At 44.5% G+C, this 21,500-nt stretch overlaps 1 protein-coding gene across 2 annotated transcripts; it reads right to left on the bottom strand.

Annotated features, from left to right (window-relative positions):
* Positions 1 to 1,187: 1,187 nt before the first annotated feature.
* On the bottom strand, positions 1,188 to 20,962 carry tiparp (TCDD-inducible poly(ADP-ribose) polymerase). 2 transcript variants are annotated; one of them, XM_006799855.3, is made up of 7 exons: positions 20,671 to 20,962; positions 18,608 to 19,651; positions 10,775 to 10,964; positions 10,287 to 10,474; positions 5,466 to 5,816; positions 3,867 to 4,124; positions 1,188 to 2,796 (listed from the first exon to the last, which is right to left on the bottom strand). In XM_006799855.3, the coding sequence occupies exons 2-7, from the start codon at positions 19,624 to 19,626 to the stop codon at positions 2,607 to 2,609; spliced, it is 2,196 nt and encodes a 731-aa protein (XP_006799918.1). In that variant the 5' UTR covers positions 19,627 to 19,651; positions 20,671 to 20,962; the 3' UTR covers positions 1,188 to 2,606. The 2 variants fall into 2 exon arrangements, with proteins under 2 accessions (XP_006799918.1, XP_035767514.1); XM_035911621.2 differs by lacking the exon at positions 20,671 to 20,962 and having other exon boundaries at positions 18,608 to 19,968.
* Positions 20,963 to 21,500: the final 538 nt, after the last annotated feature.

Raw genomic sequence — 21,500 nt, forward strand, 5'->3', positions numbered from 1 at the left:
AACTACATTCATATTTTATCGAGCCGACAGTAGAAAAATAATGGTCTGAAACTAAGCAGTTAGCTTGTGGCTCACAGGGATTACTTCAAATTGTTGCCATGTTTAAAAGCGCATCCATCAGCGTACAACAGTATAAATATAACAGAATAAAAGCTGCACAGGCCATGTTGTACCTTTAGAAGATAAAACAAATGCTTTTGTCTCAATACATCAAGCCAGTGTTTCTCCGTGGCAGTTCGAAGGATTATTGTTGACTTCACTGAACTGAAAAGAAGCTGAAGCATCGTGGATATAAAGCAATGCATTCTGACTTAAGATACAGCGCACTATTCATGAGCCACACTTTGTTTACTGGATTTCAGTGTATTTATAGTAAATCCAGCAACTGCACTTGACTGTCTTTGTATCTTATTTTATTTTCTTTAGACTTTAGAACAGATCTGAGTTTGCTGAAAGTGTCAGCAGTCGTCTTCTGAGCTGAACTGATCGAGCGATGTTCCCATAGCTCCCAGAAGAGCAGTTTAGACATTTTTAGAAGAATGTTGAGTAAGGTGTAACTTCGCAAAGAACCAGTTTTAAATGATATCTTGAGACACTTTGTTACTACCAGCTGTCACACAAACATAATTTCTCCACCATTTCTTTAGTTGAATCTATGAAAAAACGCCAAACAAAGTTTGACAGGAATTATATTGACAGGAATAAAGTATTCTTGCACCAAAAAGCTATTAGCTGAAAACTTGGCACCAGCTACAGGAGATGAGCAGAATCTGAATGTCATGTCAAACAAAGACCCGACACAGGTCCTGTGCGATGCATCTGGCCCTTCAGATGATCCATCTACTGTTCATTGAAGCCTCATCAGAAATGATCTCGGTGGAAGGACAGCTGTCAAGAAGCCCTTCTTAAGGAAGGGAAACTGAGTTAAAAAGCTGAGGTTTCTCAATTTACACAAGAACTGGACTGAAAATCAGTGGCAAAAGATGTGATGCAATGATGCCTTTAAATGTGAAACTTTGGGGTTTTATCCTCAGTATGTAGGGCGGAGGTCAGGACAGCGATACAGCCATCTGTAAAACATGGTGGAGGCTCGTCATGGTTTGGGGCTACAGTTCTGTGAGGGGTGTTGGAGCGCTTGTTAAAACTAAAATAATGCGATTTGAATAAAACACAGGTTGACCAGTCAGTCGTTTTCTCTTTTAGATTCTTTTATTTAACCAATGTTACATTAAACTAACATAAATAAACATTTTTATGAACAAAAGGCACACAGTTCAAATATAAACAAAGAACTTCTGTACACCTTGTCTCAAAAACAAAAAGAAATTCTACCGTCTCTGAGCGACAGAGCAATCCGAGAGAGATGAGTTTCAAGGGGGTTTGTTGACAGAACGCTACAGCGCTGCCGCCGTTGCAGCAGCATTATGTCTCAGCATGACGTACACGCCTCAGCCCCTCAAAGGAGCCTAAGCGGTGGGCACAACAGCTAAAACAGCATCCGGGAGCAGCACTAGCTTCACGTGAATCCTCTGCCATGAGGTTAACAGTATGTGGAAAGTCCCTCTGAAACTCACATCCACCTCTGGTAAGAAGAGGCCACAAAATAAATGTCCGTTAAACTTAAAAGATTCATACACGCAGCACATATACTTGAAAATGGGCCGGAGGCTGGGTAAACACTTTAGCAGGAGGGTCAGGGTTTCCAACAGCTTCTCTGTGGAAGCCTCTGATTGGTCTGTTGCCGCTTCCTCAGAATAATAATGTGGTCAGGTGGTCATTCACAGTACTGAGAGGACGCCAACTGTCTACTACAGCGTTTGTCCAGTGGGAACCACGATCATGTACGAGTCAAAATTACCCAATTAAATTTATTTATTTATATAAGCGCAGGTTTAGAACAACAGTCATCCCAAAGGCGCTTTATAATGTAAGGTAAGGACCCCACAGTATTACAGAGAGAAACCCAACAGGCTCTTGTCAGCAAGCACTTGGCAACAGCGGGGTGGAAGAACTCCCTTTTAACAGGAAGGGACCTCCATCAGAAGCAGGCTCAAGGAGGGGCAGCCAGGCTAGGCTAAGTGTGGGGGTGCGGGGTTAGATTTGGTTTTACCTGCATCTGCTCCAAATAAGTACATTTCCCCTTTTTTCAAAGTGACAATAATCACTTGTCTACAGCAGACAAAGTGTGCTATACGTGTCCACTCAAGGCTGTTGCAGCTGTTTTCAGTTGTCATCCACCTCTGAACAGTAGATTAAAACAGGTGTGTCCTTTGCTAGTCCAGTTTTGTCCAGATGAATCCGGTCTGTTATTCCTTGATGCAGTCTAGGCTAGGTGGATCCAGCTGACTACAGACTGGGAACACAGAGTATTTGCAAACATTTTTTAGTCTGTTTCAACTGGTTTCACCTTCAGTTGGATTAAATTTAGTGTAACAAACCGATTACAATAGAGTCTGTTAAACCAAAGTAGACATATACTTTCTTTTTAATTGGTCTTAATTGTTATTTTAAAGTGGCTGTAGATGAGTAGATCCACTCATCTACAACCTGAACAGACTCTGCACATTAAGTGTTTGCAAATACAGACACCGCGTTGCAATCTTGGCTCAGACAGCGACTGTACTGGGCACCTCCTCATAGTGAATGATGAAGTAAGGGTAGCTCTGGTCATCATTGAAGATGACAAAGATCTGGGGGTCCATCCAGTTGTCCACACAGGAGTCGTAGAGGTCGCTAGAGGCGTCACGAGGGTTGATAGGTGGAGGCCGTCGCATGGAGGGATTTCCTACAGTATACCTGTGTGAAAACAAAGAGGACAACAGAAAAGCTCAGTTAAGGAGCTGGGACTCTGGAGTTACAAGATAATAATTTACCACACAGAAATCTAAATTTCAAGAATACAAGACTGCCGTATCTTTCGCCACACTTTATATAATATAGCATGTAGCGACTGTATGAAATGAAACTGTGCACTGTAGGCGGGTTGTTTTTCCTCGCTTAAATATTCATGTCAATCCCCAAAGACATCATCGTCATCCATCAGTCTCTGTGCTGCTTATTTGGGGATCATAAATAAGACAAAGACAGCGGGTAGAGACGTGGAGTCTGTGTTGCTGTTCGGGTCTGACGCTTATGCCGTGGAACAGATTGGACCCAGGTTTACAGACAGAGTGTTGTTCCTAAACTGCCACACAATCCCCTGGGTGCACCACACACTCTCTGCTGCAGCAAAAACAAAGCCGGCAACGTACGATGGGCACAGCCAAATCAGCTGTTTTACATGTGTGGCTCTACATTTGACTTGCATTTTAAGAGGAATTTGTGTAGCATGACGATAGTATGACATGAAAGATGGTTTATGGAAAAGAACCTCCGGTTTCTCACGATCCAAATTGATGCCGATGTGTTCTGTAAATCCAAGTACTCGAGCGTTTGCGAGAGACGGGGGTCAAAAAGGAAAAGTTGTTTATGCAGAGGCGTGCACTGGAGGGAACATACTTGTCAAACACTGCAAACGGTTCATTAGGGACGCTAAACCGCGCAAGCCAGCGATAAACCCAGGACACATAAGGCCTTGATTTAGCATTTACCAAACTATGTTCTTTCCGACCTCCTCTAAACCAAAGCAGATTTACATCTAGCTAAGATGTAAACGGGGAACAATTAAACAAAGCAAAGCACTGTGAGTGGTATAAGTGGGGGCCATTGCTTTAGAGGCACATAAATCACATGATTAAGCCAATATATTCCCAGCAATTTAACCTAAATGACAAGTTATTTTTTCCCCTCCAGATAAATAAAACTCCACCCATAACTGGAGATGTTTTCTTATCAGTGTCCACACAAGCATGCACGCACACACCTACCTTCCAGTGAGGACTTTGGCCAGGAACATGCAGTGGACTCCTTTCGGCGAGCGTTTGGAGAAGTTGTGCGAGTAGACAGCTTTACGGGCAAAGTAGGATCCCTGTCCGAACATGGTGGCGTGTTTGCCACAGACTCGGGGGTCGAAGTTGTGCTTGCAGATGCCCTCCACCACGTCGGCCGAGGTGCCGTGGAAGAGGTGACGCTCGCTCAGCTGCCGGTCCCTCTCCGACATGCGCCGCGACATGTACTCCTTCTTCCTGTCGGAGCAGAGGAGGCGAAAGGGGATTTGTCAGCGATTCATTCATTTCAGAAAATAACACACAGACTGTATTGATGAGAAAATACGACTTGACACTAACTGTGACCACAACCTTGTTTGCACTGAAACTGTAGAAAAACGCGGCCCTGAATCTGGTTCTTGCGCAACGATCGGTACAGTGACGCTGTAACGTGCTGCTCGTTTTGAAAGTGTTTCAGGCCAGAAAGGCTGTGACCCTGGCATGACCTCCCATGATCTCTCAGCTTGTTAGTGACACACATCCAAGCGCGTGCGCACACACACACACACACACACACACACACACACACACCTCGGCAAACATGCACACTTCATTTCCAAATTTAGAAAAGAGGTGATAAACGCTCTCTTTTCACATGAACATTTCACAAGTCATTTGCGTGCAAATACACACACACGCACAAACAGACAAGCAAACAAGCAGTTATGGGTTTCCTGTCATAACCAGAGTGTGGGAAGAGGAACTCTACCGACATTCAGAGGGGGGGCAACACTTTCAAATTCAGTGACACGCACGCACAGAAACACACACCTTCAGTCATTTTGAAACCGTGTGGTACCCGTGTGGGAGAGTATAACTGTCACAGCTGATAGGCCTTGCCCTGCACTAATCACAGCGGTTAGCCCTGTGTGTTGAAGACAGGAACATCATCATCACCAAACATCTCTCCATCTGCTGTTTTCACACACCACTGCTGACTCGTTCTCACGAAGTCCCACACAGCTGCTCCCATTTGGCCTATTTTCTTTCTTTCTTTCTTTCCTCCCCACTCTTTACATTTTTTACATTAAACCTTTTTTTGATTATCGTTTCAGTCTTAAACGTTTTAGACTTCAATAACAGATATCTGAATAAAAAGGATTTACACCCGGTCTGCACCGCAACAGCAAAGTCTGTGAAACTACCACCGTACTCTGGTGCAACTTCAGCAACACTATGGGTTCATTATATAAAACACAGATCGTTGCTTTTAACATCAATACTTATTTTATGTCCTCAAGTGAGGTCAAATCTCTCGACTGTCAAAACAAGTTTTGAAACTCGTGCCTTTCTCATGACATCGTAGATGTTGATTATTTCAGCAGAGCTGTGCTCAACAACAACCACAGATGCATCAAATTCGGATGCCACAGCTTTCCCACAAAGCATGAAAAAAAAAGCTACATGCAAAAGAAATTAATACATGCAACCCTGCCAGCACACTTACTGACAGAAACGTTTCCTGGTGTCATGGTTAAAGTTTGTAGGAATTATACATGATTAAAAGACATCTCTATCATAATCTGCTTCTCCTCTCACCTCTTATACTTCTCCCATAGGAAGGGGTTCTGCACACGTAGGATCTTGATGATCCTGAACTTGGTCTCCGAAACCGTCTTGTGGAACAGGCTGTACACCGTCCTGTAGCTGCGGTCTTCGCGGGAAACCGGCACCCGAAGGAAGTCCTGGCTCATGGTCATCGGCAACCACGTTTCAGGAAAAAGGCTGGGTGGGTTGGTGGTAGTTGGCGAGAGGGGATATGACGCAGGAAGGTCCATGGACAAAGAGGAGGAGGATGATGATAATGAGGAGGAGGAGGAGGATGATGAGCAGGATGAGGAAGAGGACGACAAACAGGGGAGAGGAGATAGAGAGAGGCCGCTCAAAGTCCTAAAACGAAAGAAAGAAAAGAAAGCGTTAGATTTCTGACAGTAGTGTAAGAAATATCATTAATGGTTATTTATTTCCTATGTTAATAGCATATTTAGGGCATATACTGCACATTATAATAATAATAATAATAATGGATTGGGTTCATTGTAAAGGCACCCAAAGCGCTTTACAATGCCACTATTCATTCACTCTCGCATTCACACACTGGTGGAGGCAGCTACGGTTGTAGCCACAGCTGCTCTGGTCTGCTCTCTGGGGCAGACTGACAGAAGCGAGGCCGCCATATCGCGCCATCAGCCCCTCTGGCCAACACCAGTAGGCGGTGCCCATGGACACAACAACCAGGACATAGAGCCCGGGGATCGAACCGGCAACCTTCCGGTTACAGATACGCTTCCCAACCCCCTGAGCCACGGTCATAGACATATATATTTATATTCAGGACAAACCAAGCTACTGACAATAGACTGTTTGATTATCAAACAAAAAGACATTTTATGAATTTGCAAGTTGCTTGATCAGACAAAACAAACATTTATACACATCAGTTTTGGCTCTGGAAAGTTGTGATGAGGTTTATATGAAAAATATTCAGTGCAGCTCGAATTTCTATACTCAGATCTGCAGGCAAAGGGACGTTTTCGGTTTGTAGCCTGAGTACTACCGACCAATCACATATATCTTCATAGATCTTACTCGCATGCAATCTTATAAATAACTCGACTACGCAATTTCTGGAGAAACTGTGGTGGGATTGTTGCTATGAGTGGACTCAATCTGTAGCTTGACTTCGGCGCAGCTAAAACGCCAGAGATAAAGGGGTTGGCTAACAGAGTTGAAGAGAGATGGCTCAGAAACACAAGTGTACTGTACCTGAGATAGCAGCTACCTGGTGCATAATGGGATTACTCTGAGTGATCATAATAATTTCTGTCATACTGGTTTTGTATTCAAAGTGTAGTCACCCTCACTGTTCAGGGACATTTACCTTGCTGTAGTAAAGCTGTCCCTCTGCAGTACGCAATCATTTTGTGCGTGGGAAAATATTTATAGTTAAAAAAAATAAAAAATAAAATTGATTCCTAAAAAGTGTGTTGATGAGCATTACATAATATAGATAAAAAAGTGTCATCCTGAAAAACATCCCACGTTGTACTTGAACCCTCGACCTTCAACATACAAGGGACAGAGTGAGCGGTAACTTAGTCACTAAGCCACTGAGGAACATGTGACAGAGGACGGGCTCTCACCAACTTCAATTGTTTTGAAGTATGGTCTATTTACAAAAAAACCCAAAAAGAAAACAGCACAAGACAAGCCAGCGAGGAGAAGAAGAATGGCAGACGACAATAACAAAAACAAAAACAACAACAAAAAATATCAATAAACTGCTCATAGTTGAGAATCCGCATTATGAAAAGGCCTCCACACGATGCTCAGAAAGACCGGACAACTGTGACTGGATCAGAAGCGCCGATTACTCTGATCAAGTGTGCTTCACAGAGGGATGATAGTTGCTGCCCTTTATTGAAACCTCATCTCTTTTCATCTGCCTTTATCCATGCCTGCTGAAGGTCAGTGAGAGCAGCTTTGGAGGAATTTACAGCAACCAAACCATCACCTAATGACACCCCAGCACACTCCCCATCTCTCCACTTTCCTACAGCTGTGCTCCCATATGCCTGCAATCAATACCCCCCTTCCCCCCCACACACACACCCAAAAATCCCCAAGAGTGAAACAAAACTGCCCGCCTGCCTGCCGCAATGGGCTAGCATTTCCACGAGCGCGCTCTCTAAAAATCATCTGCCACTGACTGTCAACAATGACATCACTGCACAGGGGAGCGGAGCAGCTCCTCAGCAGCCGTCAGCCATCACCGACCAAACAAAACAACAGGACTGCGCGAAAATGAAACCCAGACACCAAACAAGACAACAGGGAGGCGAAGTGAAGCAGAGACAGGAGCGAGAACAAGACACGATGGGGGAAGAAATAAAATGCCCATTGTGGAGCTGTCAAAAAGTGACAAAAAAAGAAAACTATTACGTCTGGCATTTGAGTCGGTAACAGTAGTTTGGCTGTCAAGTTATCGCCCTCCAAGTGTAAATGCTGTTAGTGCTATCAGCCATAAGAAAGTGAGTGTGTGTGTGCGCGTGTGCGTGTTGTCAGGAGACTGTGATCAGAGTGACTCTAAGTCTGTGCGACAGTTTTTCTCATCTCCTTTCTCTCTCTCTCTCTCGTGCTTATCTTGTCTGTCCGGTCTCGATCTCTCCCCCCTCCTCCCTGAAATCGATGTCTCTATTCCCCGTGTGCTTTGAAGAGATCACAGACAGCCTGCTGCAGAAAACAAGTGTGAAATGAAAAGGGACAGATAACACGAGAATGATGGACTTGGGGGAGACAAAAGAGTGAGGAAAAAAGAAAAGGAGGAAGATTAGGGGCAGATAACAAGGGAGGGAGAGAGGGGAGGAGATGGCTGAAAATAACACCGGCAGAGCAGAAAGAGATGACAGAAGGAAGGCGGGGGGAGAGCGGTGGGGAGGGGAGTGAGGGGGGAGAGTGCCAATCAAGCTAATGACCTCAACCTCCAAGCCCAGGCACAGATTGTTCCTGATAGACACACACACACAAACAGTTTTGGGTCACTCGAAAGGACACCGGACGGACTGACAGCCATTCCTTTACACAAATAAAATTCCCATTTTATTGGATCGCCTGGCTAGAAGCTTTTTTTTTTTTGGTGCCCATTGTGTGACTGTGATCAGATAAAGTAATTAACTGAAGCTCACACACACACCAAATGGATGACAACGTCCCATAACAAGTCACTCAATCCAAATTCCAGCTCCCCACAGGAACATTTCACACTCCTTCACTCACCAACTCCACTCTGCTGTGCACCCAGTCTGGAAACCATTTAGACCTCATTCACTTCCTCAGCTGTGCTCTGCATCTCCCTCCTTCTCCCTCTCTTTTCCTTCTCTCCTTTTCTCCCTCCATCTCCTGCTCTCCATTTTGTCTTCCCCTGACTGTCAGGGCCCCGGTAGGAACAGCTCGTTCTAGCGTTCGCTCTGTGTGGGAAACTGGCAGGACACCGCTACAGCAGCCTGCTCGGCAAAGGAAGTGAAAGATTCTGCAAATGGGGTGAAATGACTCCACTTGTTTCCAATCTGGTATCACTTGTTTCAAAAATAAGACCCGAGTGCTGCGAGCCAGATCACTTCACTGCTATAAGGACAGGAAGTTGACTGAGCTAAAGACAGAATTCTTTTTTTAAAAAGAAAAGAGGGGAAAGAAACGCATTAGGAAAGGTTCGCTGGATCTGGAGCACTAATGTTTTGCTTCTTTTCACCCTTTCCTTGATTTCTGCCTCTCCCCCGTCTCTCGACTTGTCTCGTCTGTTCTCGTTTGCCTCCTTTATCTCATTTTCCCGTCCATCTGCTTCGCTCTGCACAGGACATCTCCCCGTGTCCCAGTGACTCTGTTTGACGTGCCAAAAATCTGTGCCGTGGTAAGTGGTAAAGATGGGGTTTGAGTTTAGCTCAGGCTGCCAGTGTGCAGCAGAAAAGATAAAATGTGAATACAGTGTTCAGTATTCAACGCTGACTGTGACATTAACATCATGTACCGACCTCTGTATGCCTGCAGCGTCTCCAAACTACAAATTCAGGATGCTCAGAGAACACAGAGAGCCACAAGAAGATGGCGTGTCAGATACTAAAGAATCAACTTTGTGTGCGAGTGACTTTGCACATGTTGCCAGGGACTTTTTTTGTGTTGAACGCAGAACTTTGTTCTAAAAGTCAGTGTTGCTTCATGTGCAAAATACTAAATGTTCTCTGATCTAAGTGCTAAACGATTTAGACAGCTCTGTTGGAAAGTAAAAAGGCAAACCAGCAGGGAAAAAAACAGAAAAGCAAGGCTATTAATCTAGTTAATGACTGCTACCTTTCAAATGAGAACTGCTACTATTAATTAGTACCAATACTAAGCTCTGGAAAAAGTCGTTTTCTGGCATTACTTACTATAAGGCTGGGTGGATCTTGGCAATAGTCATTATGTGATTAACAGCTTTGGCCTCAGAAGCAGTCCTTTATTTAAAGTCTGCATCACAACAACCGTCACATTAGGTAGTTGAGAACAGCCACCATACTGGGTGTATCACTCCGCCCAATCTAAATTAAGCCTAATTCCAGCGCAGAGTACAATACAGTTCCTATGAATACAGTAACATGTTCACAAAAACGAATCCCTGCTTACATTACTGCAAGCGATGCTCTGAGAGCAAATCCACCAAGTCACTGTGGAGACATCTCAGCTGTGTTGTTGTTTATCTACTCGAGCCATGTTTTCACCATGGCCAAAACCTCAACCTCTGGATCCAGCTTTAGCTCTATTAGTGCTCACCTCCTAACCACAAAAGCAAAGCTGTAGTTAGATCTAATATCAGCCATGTTTACTTACTGTAGGTGTGGTGTGAGAATCACGGAGGACATGAACATGGGCCGCTTCTTGATCTGACGTCGGAACCCGAAGACTGCGTTCTGCTGGAAGCCCTCCCTGATGTTGAGGATATACTGGTTCTGGAGCGTAATGAACCTCACCTCCTTAAGACCTCTCGAACTCGCCTCCTCTATGAGCTTAACCACAGGCTGTGGAGCAGAAGGAAAGGGAGGGAAAACACATTTGTTTACCATTTTCTGCAGGTAACTTCTGCATTTTTCCATTTTACCTGTAAATCAAATGTGGCCATTGTAAAGATGATAAATAAAAGGTCACACATGGATAAAAAGCTGTGTTACAAAAGCAAGTAGTTTGTGTACACGAGAGCTTTTTTTCTAAATCCACCCCATCACTGGACAACTGATTAATGTGGGCAAAGCTAGTGTTTGGCTGTTCGCAGAGCCTGAATGCACCCGAACACACACAAATAAATGCACCAAATGGCTCACCTCGGAGTATTCCCTCCAGCCAAAATTGTCTCTGCAGTAGTACTTCCACACTGTGTGACAGCTGGGGGTGGGGTTTGGGTTCATCGCAGGCAGGGGTAGAGGGCTGGGGGGGGTGCTCAGTCGTCGGACGCAGTCAAACTCGAGGTCGCACACTCGCATCGTCCCAAAGTCTAGGGCAAACACTCGACCCCTGCAACACAAGGTTTGAAGTCATTAGAATAACTACGTAGCTAAGCGCTGCAGTCAGCAATGCACATTAACCCGGACGGCTAGCACGCAAGGCTGTGGAGTGATGACCTTGTTGTTAAATGGTCACAGTTTATATTTCCATTAGAAGCTCTGCTACAAAGCACGAAGCTGTTGATGGAACGTTAACTTAATCCGTGAGCCCTGGAGCAGGATGATCAAACCTCTACTTAGTCACTTATACTGAGCTGCATAGGGTGTAAATTTAAAGTAAATGACTTACAAATGAAAAACAGAAAGCCATACATGACAACTGTGCTTCAAAGTGCCCTTGAACAAGTTACTAGGATTAACTTTACTTTGACTTCCCCATGGAACCAGCTCATGGGAACAGCTTTCTCATTATGTACAACGATGGTTGACATTGCTCTCAAATCTTTACAGTAAGTAACCAAATAGTTGCCTAGCAAAGTTTATATTATATAAAAAGATAGGTTAGCCCTTCCAAATCAAAACATCACTAAGCATCAAAGAAAACACCAGAACATTTAAAAAAAAAAAAAAAAAAGTTAAACAAACAAATCTAAAAATGTGAGTTTTTAGTTGTTTTGTTCTGTGTGTGTGTTTTAAAGAGATCACCAAGTCCACAGATCTAAGGCTCTCAGACTCTGTAGCTCTCTCCCTCTGAGAGAGCTACAGAGTCTGAGAGCCAATGTTGAAAAAGCTGTGTCCTTTTCAGCCTCATATGATACGCAGCCAGCAGGCCCTGATCACATGACCTCAGGGACCTGCTGGAGACGTAAGAATGTAAAAGTTCACTGATGTAAGCTGGTGCTTGTCCATCTACAGCTCTAAAAGTCAAAACCACAGTCTTAAAATGAATTCTGCATTCAGTGGGGAGTTAGTACAGCTGCAGACGATTCGGGGAGTTTTTGCTTTGACAAGTGAACAATGAATTACAATAATCTAGACATGATGATAATAATGATAATAATCCAGGCCCTGTTCTAAAGCCTTGCTATTTGAGTAGCAAACAATCAGGTTAACCTACAGAATAATGATCTAGTAGCTGTAGGTGGTCAGTGAATGCACTTCAGCATAGTACAGTAGAATATCTAAACACAGAGTTACCATCTGCCAAAAAATAAATAGGGGAAACACATAATCTTTTCACGCCCATACAACCTCACCTTAACCCCTCTCTGTCCCAACACACGCGGGTCAAAACACTGTTGCGTGCATGTCTGAGTGTGTGCATGTGCATCAGTCGCGCTGCATTAGTCCTCCCTCGAGCCTCCGGCAAATCCTTTCTGGGTCAGACATACCACTTACATAAATGTGGCCAAACACACTGGCATGTTATGGCAAGGACACATATATACATGATCTATACATATATTTAACACACTAAACATGAACATGACACTACAGCCATAGAAGCGGGCACATTGCACGATGATGTTAATTGTCTCATTGATTATTAGTGAGAAGCTAAGTGAATGTAACATGAAAATGTTAGACTGTGTGTGTGTTACTTTAAATAAAGTACACTACACAGTTTAGAGGTTTCCTACTGAAAAACAGAGAAGTGGAGCAGCAGCAGTAGCGCTGAAACCTCCTTATAAGTTCAACAGCCTGAAGTGGTGAAACCTCGTATTATAATGGCCAAAGAGAAAACAAGTCTTCAGTTTCATCCACTAAGTGCAGGTACTGGCTGCTGGGGTTACTGGCAAACACACTTGTGTCTCACAGGAAGGTGATAATGAGAGGCCCCGTCTCGTTTTCTGAAAACTCGCATAAACACTGACTCAAATGGTAGTTACATACCCTAAATTTACATCTGTATTTCTGCAAAGTCATACCGCAAACACATCTCTGGAATAGGAAGTGAAATGAGAGTTCATTTAAAGAGCACGTGCAGAAACAAAACAGTAACTGAAGAGTGAGTCACTGATAATCAGACCACCTGATTACCAGAAACACACAGAGAGAAGGTGCAGATAATCCCTGTGACTTTCTGAATTCTTCTCAACTAACGGAGACGCATTTCAGTTTAAAATGGGAAAAAAACAAAACAAAAAAATGAATAGCTGTATTAATGTGAAAATGAAAGGCAGAAATGGAAGAGAAAAACAGAACAACAATGAAAAAAGGTGCAAGGGAGTGATGATACAAAAATAAATAAATCTGATATTCACTGATGCTGATCTTCAGTTTCACCCTGTCCTGCACCTGTGCGCTCTCCTGTGACATGTTTTCATGGTATCGGAACAGAATGTTTTTCGCCTGTGACGGTATGTAATGATGACACGTGTGTGTGTGGCTGACTAACAAACCATGCACAAGTGTTATGAGAAAATAAACTTGAGCTTTCCATCCTACCTCACTCATCACCACAGTGTAGTTACTGATATGTTTTCATTTAAAAACATGCTTGTTATATTTACGCCTCAGGTCTGCACTACTCTGGTCTACTAGGACCTCTAAAAAGACTGTTTGAAAAGCCTCTGACCCAGTTCTGCCTCCATCTCACTCTACCCGTTCCAACCATGTGTCATGTCATGTGTCCTACTTCACTACATCCATGAACCTCCTGTGAGGTCTTATTTTCCTCCTCCGACCAATATATCCACCATCTCCACAAACCACCTCAGCCTTGCTTTTTCAACCTTGTCATTTCAACATAAAACACTGATTGGAAATTTTAAAAAAAAAGGAAGTAACCTCTGTATCTACCTCTCACACATCCTACTCTCTCCCTCCCCGCTGCACACTCAGACAAATACTAGAGCCTCCGGAGTTGATTATTTCCAAATCCTTTCACATAGCCCCTTCCTCCCCATCTAGTTTGCGCCATTTTAAAAAATAAAAATTCCAGCAGTTAAATTAAGTGAACTGAGATTTGGTGAGAAGGCCAATCAAGAGTTGGATAGTGACCCAAAGCACGCCCACTCTAGCAGAGTCAAAGACCACGCTGGAAATGCGGGGCTTCTCCCACTTTTCTCCCAAGGTGCACCCAAAAGGAAAGGAACTTGAACTCCCAACAGCTCCCAACACTATAAGCAGGCAAGGTGATGGAAAAAGGACAGCGGCTCCTAAGGAAAACATTTCCCTGCATGAATAAAGGTTAAGAAATTTCCCCCCCAATATGCCTATAGCACACACACCTTCAAACTTTCTCATGACTACACACCAAAGGACCCACATTCCAACATCAGTCATGCTATTGTGAACATCACACACTGGAGGAACACTCGTCTATGTACGTGCACACACACACATTCTTTGGACAGATTCATGTACGTACACGCAAAACTTCATCCAGTCACGCCCAGATAACTCAGTCAGTCAAGCAAATCTGCTGACGAACACTTCTTTTACACACACACACACACACACACACACACACAGAACCTTGATGTCATGTGCTAGTGTTATTTCCTTGTATTCACAATCCAGTTATCTATTTAAATAGGCTTCATTTGTTCCTGTTTTTTAGCTTTACAGGCAGTGAACACACAACAAAGTCACACACACGCACACACAGAACAGGAAGAAGCGCACACTCGCGTCACCTGCACGTCCTGGATTTTTCCAGTATGAGTGTATCTGTCCACATAATTGAGCTCATAGCTCAGGGTGTCCTCTCTCAGTCCTTTAAGCCTCTCTTTTGAAAATATTAAAGGTGCCCAGCCTATAAAGAATGCGAGGCTTTAAAAAAAGGAGATGAAAAAGGGGGAAGATAAGCAAATGAGTTTGGAATTTAAATCAACACTTAATTAACACTTGAGGGAGGAGAAGACCAGAGAAAGAAAAACGGTTTGAAATCACGGGGAAAAGGATTCTGCTTGAGACCACTGGGACATCTCTCCCACCTCTTTGGGGCCCTTCAGGGAAAAGTAAGGAATAAAGAAAAGGAGCGAGACAGAGGAATAAAAGGGAAGAAAATGGGCACGTCAAGGAAATGTAGAAGACAAAAAAATTACATCTGGTGTGGAATTATTATGAACAAAAAAAGAATTAAATTAAATAAGAGGAGGTGGAGCTGGAAATAAAAAAAAAAAAAAAAATGGAGGCAGACTCTTGAGTAATGAGAGGCAGAGCGACACAGACCTCGCCCCTCTGATTCATGGCGTGATCCGTCTGACACATTATATCCACACAAACACACACATGCAGTCTGACTATCTGCCTCTACTCTCACAAACAAACACAGCTCACTTAGACACAATCATCCTTAATTTTCTGAGATTCATGAAACACATCAAGGTAACACAGAATCCCCTGTGATAGAAACACAAAGACACACTCACACACAAAGACACACACACCTTGGTGTCAGGTTGCTCTGTCCTTGGCGCTCAGTGACTCTTTATGCCAGTTAATGACAAGCAAAGCTTCTATCACATGGTTAACCAAAAAAGGCCTGTCTTTATCTCTCTCACACTCTCTCTCTCTCACACACACACACACACACACACACACACCTTTACTGCAAGATGTCAAGTGCTAAAGTTCCTCCTTAAACAGATATTACAGGAAAAAGTTTGTATTTTGTTGTAAGTAGCAGTTGTCACACAATCAGCTTGTAAAGTGAACACTATTCCTCACACACACACACACACACACGAACAACTGTACGGTGCAGGATTATTACAGTAAAAGTTTTAGAAGCGATGACTGTGACATTCCTCCTCACTGCTGAGTTCATGACTAAGACGGATTAACCGGACTTCCATTCCTGCTTATCATATGGATGGGATTAACCTGTGTTATGGATCTCACACACACACACGAACAGCTCAGCACAGAACACACACTCACACGCCCTGTAGTAGGCCATGCAAAACATAATCAGATGGAGATATACAAAAGCAGTCGTGCATTTTCTTTCCTGCCACGCACACGCGCGGCCAAAGGCCGAATGGGCCTGCGTCTCCATACCGACGGCAGAGCTTGTTAAGTCATCTGCTCCTCTTTATACTGCTAACGATGTTATCATTTGGCTGCCGTAACCACGGTGACGCCTTCCACCCCGTGTGTGCGTGTGGCTGCTTGCGTGCATGAAAAGACAAGCTGGGTTGCATCTCTAAAGAAAGACGATCAAAAGAGCTCTCACACACACCCAGTGCTACACAAAGCTTTGCGCAGTTGGCTGAATGAGCTGATTTGTGTCGACGCTGCACGGCTAACCGACTTTCCCCCAGTTTGTGTGTCATCACTCGGCAGGCTGCTCTGCTTTCAGAGCCCCCGACCGATATTAAAGTTTGCCCATAGTGCACATAATCGAATCTGCCAGAGACGAGCTTATTTACAGTCCTTACCTGTGGTGTAAATAAAATCTACAATGGCCCACCTTAGAAAAAGAAAAAAAATCAAAACAAAACAAAACCCCCCCCCCAAAAAACAAAAACCCAGAAACTGGCCACTGTTTACTTCCTGCAGATAAAAAGCTAAACACGCAAGAAAAGGACTTATCTGGGATCATGTGAAAATGTTTTACGCTGTGTTTTCATTCAACCATCCACAAACAGTCAAACCTGTTTTAAGGGTCAGGGCTGGAGAATTCCTTTTTAGCCAAACTAAAAATGTATCCTTTGCTACTTGGGTATATTCACTTAAAAATGGCAAAGATATATTAATGAATTAGCTTTTAACAAAACTCCAGTCATCAGAAGATACACCAGAGTCAGACTAAAAAAGAAAACTGACTGAAATGCCTCAAAGTATTTTTTTTTTTTATGTAAAGAAAAACAAAAACAGTCATTACAGGATTATCCATATGATACAGAACTTCCACATATACACATTGAAAATGTGCTGGTAAAAATTTTCTGTTGTTTCTGGTTTCCACTGCAGTTTCTGTCAAGTGAGCCAGATGGTCCTGTCTCACTGTATGAGACACATTCAAAAGGCCTCTGAAGAATCTGGGTTGACACCACCAGGTGCATATCCTGTTTGTGGAGCAATATGCTCTTTGCATAGTTTCAGCTGAAAACATGAGTCAACAAGTCAAACACACAGACACAAAAGTTGGTGCACACCTCAAAACCTTTGTGTGTGTGTGTGTGTGTGTGTGTGTGTGTGTGTGTGTGTGTGTGTGTGTGTGTGTGTGTGTGTGAGCAGTGTCCACAAAAGCATAAAAAAGATAGAAAAACACCTAGGTGCTTAAAGGGCTTTAAATGTGAGTGGGGGTGTGGATAGGGTTAATGCCTTAAGATTACACTATACTGACATAAAGTGCACTTGTAATTAGATCCACATAATGACATGAAAATGTGGGGAGGCCTCTAACTCGCGAAAACTGTAGAAGAGATTGAAAGCTTAGGGTCAAACCTGTGTACAAGTACCCTTTGTGTGTGTGAGAGTGTGAATGTACTTGCATACAGTACAGTTTCACAGGAAGCAGTAGATGCTCCTTTGTGTCACCCCAATGGGGCTTGCCAAGTGCTTGTTTATCTTGTGTGTGGTGTGAGTGAGGGAGAAAAAGACGTTTATCTCCGTCTGCTAAAAGGCGAGCGTGAGAGCACTGCGAGTCACTTCGCTTCCCTGTGCAGTTTATTCGTGCGAGTGTTTGCGTGTCAAGCAGTGCGTGTGTGAGTGTGGGTGCGAGTGTACACAGTGACGTGCACGCTTATGACCGAGGGAAGAAGAGAAGCTGCCAAGTGCGTCTGTGTCACTGACCGCACAAGGCAGCTGGGGGTCACGCAAGTTCACGGCTTTCTGCAACGAGTGCTATAAAAAAAAAAAAAAAAAAAAAGAAAGAAAAGAAAAGAAAAAGCCTCGCTTTTGACAGCTTTCTGGCCAATCACAGATCTGGGTTTAGAAGAAGGGAAGTGCAGGAAATAGATAACCGATATCAGGGCCGTGCCTACACAAGGGCATGATAGCTGTTCAAATAAAGAGATACAGTAGATGCAGGTGACACATTAACTAGAAGGACACACGGACCATGTGCATTATAAAGCTGTGAAAGCAACAGTCAGCATTGGGAGGAGCAGTCACTTGTCTGCAGTCCATCATCCACGCATGTACAGAACAGCTGTGCAGTGTTTTCAGTTTGTCACCGGTGGCAAAACCAAAGAGGAAACTCAGGTCTACAGTTTCCAACACTCTGAACCAGAAGTGGCTTAGACTATCACTTGCATGCAGCCTATCAGATTACTGCACCATTGTTGCTATGTCACAAATACCCATCGATCGAACACACAGTCCTTTCAGCAGCATGTTCAACACCAAATGGACTGGGGTGGTGGCAGTATTCTCTAATTTCAGCCCCGCTTATACAGAATGAGGATTTGGGTTAAAACTTGAAACGGTTTAATTGTCCACTTATATTGGAAATATTATAATATATATGAAAACAATTGTCAGGAATAAAGAGAAATGCTGAAGGGTGATACTCTTGGGGCATGAATTGTGGTTTCACTTCCTACTTTCAATTGACTGAATGCAAAGTGAATTGTCCCATCACCCACAGACACAGATGGCAAAGATCCAACCAAAAAAACAAAACAAAACAGAAATACTTTGATGCTGCTTCCCTCTGTAGCAGGGGTCCTGTATCTAACCAGGGAGTTCGCAGCACGTATGCTACTGATTAACACAGAGTCCAGGTTGCAGTAAACACTACAGTGGGATACTTACTGATACTTTAGCCTGACTTGCTCATTGTCAGGGTTGCAGTACAGTCTCTCCAGCTGTTCCTGGGAGTCATCTGCTATGCTCTGCCAGGTCTGGCTGCTGCTCTTGCGGATCTGCCAGTGGTAGGGCAGGACGGTGTGGTGGTGGGCACAGTCATTGCCATAAACGCACAGTCCCTGGAGGAAATCCACACAAATGTCCACTGAGTCTGACTGGTGTGTGTGATATTGGAGCTGAGTGAGCAGCTCAAAAACCAGATCCAGTGAGGCCTCTTCACTTTTGTCCTGAAATAGCACTCCTTTGTCAGGCTGCAGGAGGAGGGGGTCCGAGATTCCAGTGCAGTCTTTGACTGGAAGATTTGTTGCCCCAGAGGTTAGGAGGTCGTTGCTTTTGATTGCCCCCTCCTGGTGTGGAGGAACCTGGGGTGCAACTATGGGAGGTATATCCCTGCTGGGAGCTGTTATTGTCACCGCGCTACCAGACTCCCTGAGGCCCGGTTTCAGCTGGAAGCAGTCGGGGGAAGAATCGCTGATCTTAGGTCGCTCCCCTCGCCGAACAGTCTCATCCAGCTCCGTAGTAGTATCGGCTATTTCCACATCAACGTCCTGGGTGATCAACCCAGGCACACCGGCCCCAGCGGTGGCATTGTCAGCGGTGCCCCGGTCTTTGAGGCACACCTGGCCCAGGCAGTTCTGTTTCACTACAGCCGCTGCGCACAAATTCCCCGGAGTCCGGCCCGGCTGGTTCCGGGGAACAAACACCCCATCCCCGGAGACCAGCGTATCTGTGCTCAGCAAAGTAGTCAGTATAGGATCCTCCAGGGCTCGGTGGAGGCATTTGGCATCCAATTTCCTTTGTTTCTTCTTGAAATAAGGTTTCACCAGAGGTATTTTGTCCGAGAGCCCCACGATCTGTTGCTCCGTGAAATCTTCCCCTTCGTCCATATTCAAACTCACATCCAGGGTGATCCCGGTCGGCACACCATCTGTGGATTTCTGGAGAATGTGCAAAGTTTTGTCCATGAGCTTCTGTGAAAGCCCGTCAGTCCTGGGAGAAGGAGAAAGAGAAGAGAAAGAGGTAGTCATCAAAGACAACACCTATAATCCTTTAAGCCTAGTTTCCAAGGTGAAGTCATCCTAGCGCATAAAGAAATGATTAATAGTCTGTGTCGCTCGGACGAGGTATTAGCCCATATCATAAACTCATCTTCCCTTTCCTGGAAAGGAAAACCCTCACCCTCTATATACCGAAACGAAACCAGTTCACCCCCTCCCTCTGCAGACCAAAACTGCTCTGGTCCCAGAATGACCCAGCACATGTTACACCACCACCATCATCATCATCATCTGCGGTCATTATAAACCCCAGTCCTTATAGGAATATTACAGGAACAGCCTGTTATACAGAGTCTTGTTAGTGAAGCAGCTTAGTGCAGTCAGCAGGCCAACTGAAGCGGAAAAATATTACCTAATCCTACAGCAGGGAACTTGGGCTCCAGCCTCAGATTAATCATAAAAAACGAGAACATATAATTGCAGTGTCTTGTGCTTTTTCCTCCTCCTTCTTGTGCCTTTCTTTGGTGTGCTGCTAACGTCATTCCTGCAATTACAGCTGCGTATCCGAACGGGAGCGATAAAATCATCAATGTAACAAAACCTCCCTCTCCCGGGACGGTGTATTTTGATCACGGGAGTCCGATACGCGGTCCCTGCCGTCTACGTGCCGCTCACACGTCGCTGCTCGAGCAACTTTGCACGTACGCTTTACAGCTGACAAATACACACACACAGTCCCATATATGCACACACAGAGACACGCACGGCACCGCAAACGCCGAGCAGCGACAAAAGACAAGCGGGACACCCCGGAGACTTGTTTCAGCGCTCCGCTACACAAACGGCAGCTCTTGTTGTCCTTTAAGCAGAAACACTTGGTCAGCAGACCCGGGGCTCTGCGGGCTGTCAGTGTGAGAGAAACACACAGAGAAGCACTGCAGCATGCCCAGCTTCCCCACAGGACAGCCCGCAGAGCCCCGGGTCTCTCACACCGCGGCGACAAAACCCTACCTGCGTGATAATGTCCGCCCCACTCCCCCCCAGTCTCGACGCTCTTTGGTGGGTAAAATCCAGTGCACTCATCGGAGAAGCTCCGGGGATAATAGTATCCGTGTCCGGGGCTAGACTGCTGTCCGGTTCGGTTGCTCTCGTCCTTCTGTTGTCCCCGACGCGTTCATACTACGTCTCTATTTCATGGTGTCTCCCTTTCTTTGTATCCTTCTGCCGGATAGGAAAAGGCGACTGAGAACAGAAGAGAGGAACGCACAGCTGTGGCGAGAGACGCTCTAACTGACTGCCCTCTCTCCCATCTTTGCACAACCTGGCCCCGCCCCGTAACCTGTCAGAGGCGGGGTCTCGTCAAAGGAAGGCTGGGTTTCGGCTCGAAGGGAGGCGGGGCCGGAAACGCTGCATGAGAGTGTGGGGAAACCTCAGCAACCCCGGAAGTAGGTTTCTAAAAACAAACAAGCATTAACATACTGTTAAAGTTAATTACAGCTCTTTGATGGAAAAATAATTAAATAATTTAGATGTATCCATTCCAAGTAAAGCCAGTAGATTAATGGTTTAGGTAAAAAAAACCAAAACTATATACTATATGAAAAATGCTTTGGTAGGTTGCTGTAGTGAGTTTTGGAGCTATATTCTAAACCCACAAACCAAAACATTTCTATTTCTCCTTATTTTGCGGTTGTTTTAATTACCACAGCTGTGAAATAGTATTCTCCCTCTTGCTGATTTCACTGATTTCATTCTCTCTTGCCGTGTGTGTGTCTTTCTGTCTGTCTGTCTCTTTTCTTCACATTTATCACCCTTACATGTTTTAGATCAACAAACAAATT

This window comes from Neolamprologus brichardi, chromosome 14, assembly GCF_056152115.1.
Source record: "Neolamprologus brichardi isolate AB-2024 chromosome 14, ASM5615211v1, whole genome shotgun sequence".
NCBI classification, from domain to species: domain Eukaryota; kingdom Metazoa; phylum Chordata; class Actinopteri; order Cichliformes; family Cichlidae; genus Neolamprologus; species Neolamprologus brichardi.